The sequence below is a fragment of the Anopheles maculipalpis genome, chromosome 2RL (genome assembly GCF_943734695.1).
Source record: "Anopheles maculipalpis chromosome 2RL, idAnoMacuDA_375_x, whole genome shotgun sequence".
Lineage (NCBI taxonomy): Eukaryota > Metazoa > Arthropoda > Insecta > Diptera > Culicidae > Anopheles > Anopheles maculipalpis.
This window is the reverse complement of record NC_064871.1, coordinates 80,872,543-80,884,460: the sequence shown is the minus strand read 5'-3', so window position 1 is coordinate 80,884,460 and position 11,918 is coordinate 80,872,543. Positions and strand designations below refer to the sequence as shown.

General features: G+C 40.7%; 1 protein-coding gene across 1 annotated transcript in view; it reads left to right on the top strand.

The window, feature by feature from the left end:
• The first annotated feature begins 2,931 nt into the window (after positions 1 to 2,931).
• The window catches only part of LOC126567759 (uncharacterized), a 47,142-nt gene continuing 38,155 nt past the window's right edge, over positions 2,932 to 11,918 (top strand). The window contains exons 1-2 of the mRNA XM_050224041.1: positions 2,932 to 3,132; positions 3,200 to 3,981. Of these exons, the coding sequence (XP_050079998.1) occupies positions 2,932 to 3,132; positions 3,200 to 3,981 (983 nt within the window). The remainder of the gene's footprint in view (positions 3,133 to 3,199; positions 3,982 to 11,918) is intronic.

Here is an 11,918-nt window from a genome sequence, read left to right as displayed (position 1 = left end):
CCCATAACAAGCCAGGAATTGAAGGAAAAATTGTTGCATCTAAATAAGACAATAGCGAACAGTTCGGATCCTTCTTTTATGGGCTACTTGTCTGTTGAACCTCAAATCGTTGAAATAATCAGCATCGTAAAAGAGGAACTTACTGATTTCTTAATCTGTTCTCTAGCCCTGGATGCGTGGATTCTTTGTTGAACAAAGTTAACTATGTTCTAAGAGCTTTTATTTTAAATTTCCTTTTATTCGGAATCGTGTAAAACCAAACACCCACACAACAGAAACAAGAAGAAAAATAATACCAAATATGTTTAGTTAAAAAAGAAAGAAAGAAAATGTCTATAATGAAATATAAAGGTTAAGAAAAATAACTACACAGAAGGATAGTGGAAGGATGGATACTTGTAAGAAGAGAAATATCCAAATAAACCAATTAAACGAAGCTAAGAAACTCATCACTAACTATTAGAAACGAATGAAAAACACCTGGCGCAGCAGCATTCTAGAAGAGTCTGATAAAGCTGAATTAAATGCTAGAATAAAAAATAAAGCCATTATCAAAAAACATCATTAGAAAACGAACCTAGAGTATGAAAGAAAGGTAACAAACGAGAGCCACATAAACAGTGGGAAAAACATTTAAGAATGTAATAAAATAATTCAAACGAGGAGAGTAAACAAGAAAACAGAACAACAACAACAAAAAACTTAAACAACACGAAACAGGTACCATATTAGAGGAAGTAAAGGAAGGTAACTTATTACCATTTAGCCACACTTTATGCCACACATAGAAGGATTAGGAGGAATCAGTGGCATATTCTAGAAATAAAAGAAAAAATCATGATGGCTCTTGATGCCTACGACGAGAATAGCTAGTGAAGGGGAGAATAAAAAACAATATTAAACAAAAGAGAGTAAAATATAGTTCTTTCGAATAAAAAATGGAACAAAAATACATTCAGCCTAATGTGTTTGTTTGAATTAATTTATCGAAGAAATAATTTTTATTCCCTTCTTTTGCTCGTCTTTAACTTAAAGGGTAAATATTTCGGAACATTTATTGGTTCATTTTTTACAATTAGCCCGTTATATCTTAATCGGATCAATTAATCCACCAATTGACGGAACCTCTGTAGCGTACATGGAAACTGTGTCATTTGAAGTGGGCCCGTCGTTTGCCGCGTGCTGAAGGCCATCGTTACCGAAATGCACGAAAGGTCGATCACCCGATGGATGACGCAGGCGAAAGGGTTTTTGGTTCATTCAGTCTGCGAATGGATGCAACCCTGAACAGCCATTTAGAACGTGTGTATTGCATTAGTAATGAAGCTGAAAGCATTTGTTTTATTTGTACACTCAAATTTTAACGTATTACATTTAATAGATATTTTCTTTTTTTGCTGCGTTAAGTTAAAGTTAAAGTTATGAAACAAATTGCTGTTTTCTGTGTTAAGTTTTTGTATCAATGTTTAGTTTAAAGACAAACGAGTATGCCAGGAAGAAGGCAAAAAAACAAGGTGAAAATACATTGAGAAATTTGTACAGAATCAGCTGAAGAAGAGCTGATAATGCGGCACGGAACCACGATGCTGAAACTAAAATAAAATAATAGAAATAGTTAAAAAGACAAAATTTTGTAAAAAAATAGTTAAAAAGACGAAAAACTACTCATACTTGATATTGTATCGATCTTTTCAAAACGTGTTAGGCTACATCATGCACTTAGTAGCGCCATCTATTTGTGAACTGTGCAACTAGCTTTCCATCGCACGCACATACGTTTTCGCAGAGCAGTCGCTGTGAACCTTTCGAATGCGAACAGCCATAAGCAAAACAAGCGCGGAAATGTTGGCATTTCTGCTGTCAAAATAAAGCACGGTACGTTTACGCAGCGGTGTGCTCATGGTTCAACTTTGAATTTGTATTTCCTTTCGTTTTAAGCGCAGTTTTGGGCTCGATTTATTAGTTAAAATACTTTTGTTTAAAGTGTTTTTGTTATAAAAAGAACCATTTTTTCATTGCATAACTTCCACGCTTTCTTCCGCTCGTTCGAACCATTTCAAGCCAGCTTGAGTTTCGCACACAGTCGAGCTGTGCTCGGTATTGACAAAAGGCCAGAACAAAAAAAAAAAGCTGCACAAAACAAAAGCACAAGCAGGAAGAAAACGTCTCCGTGCGCGAGCATGAATAGTGGAACAGTTTCGTGGAATCCATTTTACCGGGTGTTTTAAGGGTTTTACGAGTTTATGTTTACGGTGTGTTTTAGTGCACGGTTTTCCCGGTTCTCTGCTTTTCGAGGGCATAACCATACGGCATGCAGTAATATATTTCCACCGGAATTATTCGGACCGGGTTGTGTAGGTTTCCTTTACTGATGAGAGATGAGCAATTTGCGATAACCTATCGCGGTTTTTACTTCATTAAAAGTTAGGTTTTATACTTCCCACACTGCGTACGTGCTTTCTCTTGGGTAGAAAATCATCAGTTAGTGTTTTACTGCTAAAACCCCGGAAAAAAATTGTGTTTCTGTGGCGAGTTTTTCCGGATGAAAATGGTGTGTGTTGTTTACATGTGTGTTAGTGTGTAAGAGGTTTATCGGTTCGGTTCGCGTGGAATTAGTGAGGAAAAAAAGCGGCCAATTTGCAGCGTTTAGGTGACAAAATATTTGTGCCAAGCTTGCAGTTTTACGTCCGTGCAACGAGCGAATAGTTACAGCTGCTGCATCGTCGTTTTCGAGCCACATACATGCGCAAGTGAGGTTACGCGCTACTCAACCCCGCCAGCAACCGCGAAGGGCGATTTTGATTGATAAGGCATTTCAGACGGGGGAGGGAACTGGGGATAGTACGTGAGAGGCCGTGTTGCACTTTTTTTTGCCACGCAAAAAAGTGCGGTAAAGTACACAGCTTCGACAGTATCAAGACAGCAGCGAGAATGGATGCGGTTCCGGTAGGTAAAGAGAAGCAGCAGCCGGAAGAGAAGCCGGAAAGCGGTGCTACTGCTGCTGAAGTTGCAGTCGAAACTGTTGCGTCAACGGAAGGTACTGACAGCCGGAAGGAAGCGGCCGAATTCGAAGAGAAGGACGAGGAGAAGGAGAATGCTGTCCCTCAGGGAAGTGGGACCATTGGAGTGAAGGTATGTAGTACGAAGGTGTACAAAATCGATCGCATTTCTAACTTGGTTTCCGCATTAACATTACCAGCCGAGTCAGCCCACCAACGAAGAGGAAGACCGCCAAGACGAGCGTGTTATAGAGCTGGACAGCTCACCGGAAAAGATGGCGACGCAGTGCAAAACCAAAGAAGATTCAGTTAAAAGTCCTGAACTGGAAGTGTTCTCCATTGACGATGAGGAGGAGCAGGATGAGGACGAAGAGCGCGGGGAAGAAATGGACGAGGAAGAGGAAGACTACGAAGACATGGATGAAGATTATGAGGTGTATGTGGAGGAGAAAGAATCGGCCAATCCGCACAATTCTATGGATGATGATGATGATGGGTCCAAGCTAGACATTAGCACAGACGAATACACGGACGAGGAGGCGGAAACGGAACAATCGCCCGAAAAGATTGAAACGAAATCTGCTTCCACGCCACGACGGAAATCACACTCCTCGGATCAAGACCAGGAGCACGACGAAGAGGAGGAAGAGGAGGAGGAGGAGGAGGAGGAGCATGAACAGGAAGAGCACGATGATGATGTGCATGATGCGGAAGAGGACGATGATGATGATGATCTGCAGATCATCGAAGACGGAGACGAAGAATTTGAGGAGGAGGAAGATGATGAGGATGATAGTGTGCGTGACGAGGAGGAGGATGATGAGGAGGCGGAGCACGGGAAACGGAAGCTGTATTCCAGTTTGAGGGTGAAATCGGACTCGGGTGGCCGCAGTGGTTTTGGCGGGTTCCCGAAAACGCGTATTAAGTATCTAAGCTTCAAGCAGAAACAAGTCGCCAGCATACGGAAGCGAACTATTCGAATGTAAGTAGAGTTTCTTTTTACTTTTATATACTTTTTTTGTAATATTTGGCCAATGGTGTACTATTTTTTGTTAAATAATAGCTCATCAGTACACGATTTTAGGTATTTTAAAGGTTCTAGTACTTGATTTTGGAATTATCCGCCTGAAATTTCTGATAACATTTGAATGGGTTCTATTATGATATTTGAAGTTCATCATGTCGTGACAAACAAAGAAGCTAACAGTCTTTTCGTTTTAGGAACTAATATTTAGATACGAAAATGAACCATTTTCCAAAGCGAATCCGGTTGAGATTCGGGTTTAAATTGATCCAGCCTCAGGCACGTTACTGGCAAACGACGAAACAAGCGTTCACATTTTTTAAACAATACGACCTTATTGACAAAATCTGCTTAATAAGCCTGATTTTTATTGACGAAATCCGTTAATAGAGTTATTAAGCCAATTTTGTTAAGAGGGGAAATAACAACAATCCAACTAGTTGTGTGTATCGATGGTGATTAGTTTTTAACTTATGGCTGTTTGTTTTTTTTTTCTTAACAGTATATAATCTCAAAATTTATTAAAACTTAATGTTAGTACCACATTTTTTTTATTGAGCAAAAATTTACTGACTCTGGATATTGGTTCCGCTTTCACGTGTTTATATCGTTTTCGCTGCTCTAAACTGCATCCAAGCAATCTGTGCACTGTCTCCAGCACAAACAAGCGTGCAGCAAGTTCATGAAATTCGATGTAATTGCCAGCAGCAGGCAACTACTACGATTTTATCCCCATTTTTATCTCCATAGTTACTACTCCCCGGTGCAGCAAATGGCAAAACCAGTGGTAAAGTTCGTTATTTTGTTTTTACACTACTTTCGGGTACTACTCATTTACACCCCCGTTGTCGTTTGGGTGGCGCTTGTTGGTGGGATGAGATGACGCGCACCAGCATCATCATCATCGTCATCATCCACACTATTGATGGCACATGATGCTTCCCATTTCAGCGACACCATCACACACGGCCGCTGCTGCACATGCGCCAAATTGTCTTTGCAAACGTGGAGGCTGGGAAGAGGCGCGCCTTTACATGATGGCATTTCACGGTGGTCAGGCAAAGCGGCCACCGTTCCGTCTGTACATTCCATCCCTTTCTATCGTTTGTTTTGTGCTCTTTTTGTGAAAGGATGAAATTAAGTACTTTTTTTAATTTTGTTGTTGTTGCTCATTAGGTTCTTTTGATGATGTACTAAAGATGCACAAAAAGAATTAATATAGTTTTGAATATTTGCGAGGTATTTTATGTTTGTTTACTATTAAGAGAAGGTCCGCGGCTAGCGTGCATTCACTCTGCAAGACCGTAAAATTTGAAAACACGCACCAAGGGAACGGAGACGACCTCCGCTCTCTCTTTCTCTCTCTCTCTCTCTCTCTCTCTCTCTCTCTCTCGCTCTATAACTCTCTATGGCGTACGTGCACTGTGTCCTTGACGGAGGAAATGGTTTGCAGTGCTTTGACGTTTGGGATGCAATGTGTGGGGGTCGTGCACCACGATTGCCAATTCCACCACCAGACGCCGTCCCTGAGACAGTGACTCCCGATGCCTCTTGCTTCTTCCTTCAAAATGATTTCTGTTGGCACTAAGATAATAGATTAAATACGAAGGGGGAACAGAGAGAACCCTGGCATGCATCATGTTACCAACCGGTGGAAGCGCAAGCAAAAGGGCAGAAAAGTCAAAAATCATGCCAAGGTAACCCGGCCAAAGCAGCTTCTCCAAAGGTATTTAGGAGCGAGCGCGCTCTGCAGAAGGCAATGATAGTTGCTGAAGCCGTGGCCCGTTTGATGACTCTTCTGCTGGCAACAGCTGCTGCTACTGAACACGGGGTGGATGATTCAATTTGATTCAATTGACCTTTTAATGCTTTGGCCCTAGCTGTGCTCTTGCCCACGGTTCATTTGTTTATAGGACAACTCTGCTCAATCTAATCCGCTCGCTAGACGCGCCCGGTCCGTTCTTAGGGGGTTCTGTCAGGGTGGTTTCTGTGGGAGGGAAATTAGAACGATAAACTGATATTGTTTTAATGCATAATATCGAAATGTTGTATTTTTTTTTTTGTGTAGAAACATGCTCCAAGTTCAATTATAATGTTTACTGCACCTTTAGAGGGTGAGGCAACTATGGCATAAAGGTAACCAATAGGCAATAGATGACGTTGACGTGAAGGATCTTTAGGCTCCAAGAAGGATTATGTGGGAATTCAATGATCAAGTTGAAGTTGAATTCACAAAAAATAAACTTAGTCCTAATTAACACACTACTCCATTAATCTCAATGCTCCATATTCAGATTGACTATTTAGTAAGCTTACTCGGAGGAGCCCTGAGTGAAAGTTCCTTGAAGCTTTTGAAGACAAGAGATGCCCTGAGCATATGCTTTTGGCGGTAAAAGAGATGCTTATGATTTCTTCATGAAACCCTGTTCGATCAGGCTTTGTTTAAAATGATGAGAAGCTAAGACCATAACAGTTGTAACCATCGGGCCCAGAAAAGGAATCTTAATTAAAATGCTAAGAATACTCCTTCGAGGGGAGGATGATTATCTCTGCCTTTGGTACTCAATAGATGTACAAGAAAATGCTCTAGTCACATTATTTAAATGGAAAATCTAGTACCTTATATCCATTAACTTCCTCTTCCCGGCCTAATGATTTACTGGGGCTATCGAATGGGTTAATAGAATTTCTGATACGTAGTTTAGATTGGGATATAGGTCTGGATTAGATATGGACCCCGGTCCTGCCATGTGAAGACAGGCGTCTTCATCACTGGGACACCCCAATACCAATAAATATACGATTTATTGTATAATACACATGATACGTGACAGCTGCTGACGGAAAAAGCCAGATAGATTGTGTGATCGAACACCTTGTGCTAAAATGTGCTAAAAGGTTACAGAAATTTTTAGTAGCAAATTTCTCTAATATTGAATAGCTGCTACCTCAATTGTAAATAGCTCAGAAATAACGCAAACTTCGATGGTACCCAACCATTATCACGAAGTCAACAATTGCTAATTAGATTTGTTCCTCATTAAGAACACAGCTTGAACATGTAATAGCTATACCTTTCACCAAGAATGTCTACCAAGCCTTGGATGCCATTTCCATTCCTATCAACATTGCACACTGCTCGTGGGCGCTTTAATTGACGTTCCAATTGATCTGTCGATGCATTTAAATTTGGGTTATTGGATATGTGTCACACACCTCAGCCATTACTCCCATCCGATGTGGCTTCTCCCAACTCCCAATTCTGCAGAAGCACATCAATCTGTGAAATCCACGCCTGGATAACGCACATCCGTACCATTAATTATGAATATTGATTTACTCTCCTCTTCTCCTGGCACAGAGCACATATTGACTGTGCACTTTGTTGATCCTTTGCGAGATTGATATTGGATACGGAAATTTGATTGTGGTGTGTTTGCGTCAAATAGCGAGTGGATTAACAAGAGAGAGAAAAAAAAAACCACGCCACTGCACGTTGGGTAATACTGATAATAGCATTTTGTTGGAAATTGGAAATTAAATTTGACAACAGTTCCCATTGGATGATTCTGTTTTTCCTGTGGGTTGTGTGGTTGTTTTGAGTGGTGTTTTATTACGATTTTCCTAGAACATATTAACTGATTCAGATGCAGTTTTTTGGTGTAAATTTATTGTTAAAAATTAGGATTTTTTCTGTATGAATTGTAACTGAGTGTAATAGTAAAATTTTGTTTTTCGAATTGAAAACGAATAATTAAATGAAATATTCGAATATCTCCACTCCGATCTGGAACCTTTCCATTTGTAATAAAAAGTGGATGCACCCATTTCAATTGAGCAAATGCACCATTCGCACTTGATAAACTTCTGCCACCGTTGGCCCAAACCGCTTCAAAACTCGTGCGCTTGTCTGTACGGTCGAACGCAATCCAAAAGTTTGACTGCTGCTCGGCAACGTGATTGCATCCGATCCGGGGCCAAGGAAAGTGGAAACGCTCATAACTTTGCAATCTTACGAAGGCGATAATGCGGATCAACGGTTGGCGCTGTACAGGCGGTGCGAGTACGATACTGTTTTAAGACGCTGTTAAAAGACTGTTGACCGGGAGCTGGTTGGCGTGTGGACTGGTTAGCAACCTGGCGCGTCGTATATCCTTGCGCTATCCTTGAGCAAGGAGGGATGATGCATTTTCGCCGGACCTGGTGGCTCATTGGCCTCCCGCTTCTTTTCTCCTTGTGATGACCTTTATGGTGCCTTTTGTTGTGAAGTCCTTCTAGATTTTTTTTGGTGCTATTTCTTCGCCCCTGAGGTGCATCAGAATGGTTGGTGGAAAGTAATAAACAAAATGCAAGCACAAGACACAGGGAGTCCTTTTTGTCGAAATCGGAGCAGGTCCCACACGGATACACTGCCCCGTTCTGCAGGACACTGGAATCGTTTGTAAGATTTCTAACAGTCGTGAAGTACGATGACTTGAAACGATATGATGGTTGGATGCCCCAGGTGTGAAGCCCTTAAGGGCGTGCTGGAGCGTAATTATAATTTCAAGCAGCTATTGGATGGCAATTATACAAATGAGTGGAATGGCTTCCGTTGATCGGGAGCTGCTTCCTTTACGGCATGATTATTGCTTAACATGCACCGCTTTTGGAAATGTCCGGTTCGGGGGAATGATATCCGCTCATCGACCTCGTTTCTCAAGTAATAAAAAAATTAATTTAAACCATTCTTAAACATCCATTTTTTTGTGTTGTGCCACTTGAAGTTTTCATTACTTTTTTTATATTTTAGTTTTTGTGTTTTCTGTTAAGTAACTAAGAATCGGAATCATGTTTCTTCTGGTATTATTCTTTAAAATTTATATCTTAGAAGAGTTTTTCTTTTGTTCTTTTTTAGGTTTTTGCAAATATTATAGAAATTTTCAAATATTTTAAACTCCTTTTATCTATTATAACTCGTCTGATTACATTGTGAATAGCTTTTTCGTTTGTTCAGCTTTTTATTACTTTATTGTATCCTTTTGTCTTTCTTTGAAAATGAAAATTTGCTCCTTTTATCGGTGGTTTCGCTTAGGTTCTCAATTGCAATCAATCTCTTATTTGTTTCTCTCTATTCTACATTTTTTTATTATTTCATAACACTTAATGCCATTTCTTTCTTTTTTTTATTACAATTATGGCAAAATACTTTCGTTTGTTCTTACAAACCTTTGAATTTGAGTAAATAGTTTGTTTGTTTTAGTGTATTGTTGTGTTAGTAATTTTTTTATACATGCAATCGACTATTTGTGAAGCTTTTTATAACACAACTCTTCGGGATCATAATTCTAAAAATCTTGTTTGTATTTTCATTTCATTACTATTATAATCTCCCTAATGGAAATTTATTTATGAATTATCCTCAACGAAACAAACACCGACCTCGGAAACAGAGCGTGAAGGTGTTCTCACCAGAATCAGAACCGTTTGCATTGCTCATTAGCAGCGCAGCACACAGACACACACGCATTCAGTCGATCGCTTGTTGTGGCAAGGTGCATCGACGTTCTTTGGCACCGTTGAATGATTGAATGCACTTCTTCTACACCCCTTCATTCGCTCGGTTGGACTCCCCGGTAAATGGACTAACCTTAACAGTAGCTCCAATCATCACACAACTAAACCTACTAGAGCCGTGCATTTTAACGATCACTTACTAATCAATAAAAATTGACACGTACCCATACTGGCTGAGCCGCAGCAAATTGCATTACATTCGCGAACTAGCCGAGTGGTGGTACACGGGCGGGTGGGTACGGTCAATGATCGGTATGTCCCGAAGTTCTGTGTTTTACTTTTGTTTTCCATCCCTGGGGAAGTTGCATGCAATATGTGCATGCGGGAAACCTTGGAAACATATTAGCTATAGCGCTGCACCATTTTGACGGTCATTGACCATTGCCGATGGATATTGTTACTAAGTGTGTTATCTTCGAGAACGGTTGCCTTACATCCCAAAAATACATACAGAGTCCCCACTAGCAGACCCGTCGCCGGTGGGTGAAGCTGTCCAAACAATCTTTCAGACTGTTGAGCAACAATAAAATCGTAACATTGGATTGACATTTTTAGCAGCGGAATAAATATGATAAACCGAATGTCATGTTTGGATGTTTGCTTTCAAGTCGAAGGGATAATGTAAACCCTGTTGCAGTGAAAATAGTCTAAATACCTTTTAAATGATAGATATTTATTTGAACCTTTTGCGATGCTAGCGCCTAAGTGTATGCAATTTGCACGAAGAGCTGCTTCTCGTTTGGCAGCACTACAACCTCAACAGTTTACTATTTGTGGCTTCTTTCTACCCAGGGTACCAAATTCGATACCCAATCCTGAAGAAGATTTGCACAACTTAGAACATAAAAAGACTATTCAGAGAGTTATTAACAAAACGAGACCGGAAAAAGGCCCCTTCGGAAAAGACATTTAATGCAAAATAATTCATCTAAAATCATCACGCATTGTTTTCTCCTTATAATGAACAATAAGGTATTAATTTATCAAGAAAAATCCATTTTTGCTTTATATTTTTGATAAAGAAAATTTAATTCAATCATTTACTGTTCAATTACTTCCCCACAAGGATGTGTCATATATCGTTTGGGGTGGAGTTTTGTTCTGCTATTTGCATTGCACACACACACACCGCACGTTTGTTCTCATGTCCACGGCCACCCTCCCGTCGTCATCGTCCATTGAAGTCAATCACATTGAAGGTTTGCCGAAACAGATGAGGCCGCCGTCTCCGTCCTTGAGCCGTTGGGGTAATGTCTGCGGATGCTCATATTTTTGCATGTCGTCTGACGTTAAGCACACAACATCGGAAGGATGTCCTTCGGGAGGCGAGACGAAGGAGGTTACTGCAAGGACACGTCGTATGGTAACGATTTACCTCCGTTGGTTCGTTTTAACGGAAGGTTATCGAAGCATCAAAATCGGTTGGATGCATTTTGTGGCGAGCTAGTCAAGAGTACGGTGACTTCGTTCCAATAAAAAAAAAGTGTTTAATGTTTTGTTTCTGCTACCTTTCTACATTAAAATGTACCAACCCTCCCCGCCACGGAGAATTGGTTCTCCCGTGTATGATGGGTCCGGTACCGATGGGTAAGTTCATTTCCATTTTCTGTTGTTCATCGGGTGCATCGGCATTCAGAATGTGTGGCTGTATGAGGATGGGTGGCCAGTGGGTGGGCGCGTTTCGTGTTGTTATTGTTGTTGGTGCCCCGTTTTTTTTTGCAGAAGGCACGAGAATGACCTTCTGTCCTTCGACTTTGAGTGGTTTAACCTCAAATTAAACGCCACGAACGCGAGGCACAAGAGTTCCGCGACACGACAGTCGTTCAAATAAGCGGCAGTTTGTTATGGGAGAACTAAATGTTTACCGGGAACATCAGCATGAACTGCTGGGACAACCGTATGCGACAGAGAATTTGTGTGGTTGTAAATTGGGATCAAATGTATTAAAATTTAAAATAAAAATTAATTGAAAGTTCTCCTCTAGGTTTCCTTGTCCTATCTAATCTCACAAATAAAAGTCACAGAACTACACAGCGAAAGGTCACGCGTAGGACAACTCTTTCGTGTTCTCTCCCCGCTTATCGTTGGTTGCACCGATTTTGCCAATGCACAACACACACACACACATAAATTCGCTCTCTTTCTCTTGGCATGCAGCAATGCACTTTATTAACTGACATTGGACGGCTTGATCAGCAGGAGCACAATCTTACATCCTTCCCTTTGTGTGTGTGTGTGTTTTAGTGTGAACACAAGAAGTTCATCGAACTTATTCGCGAGGGCGTACGAATCCCTGTTACGTTAACGGAATCTAACACCGCGCGCGAAGAAAAAAGAAG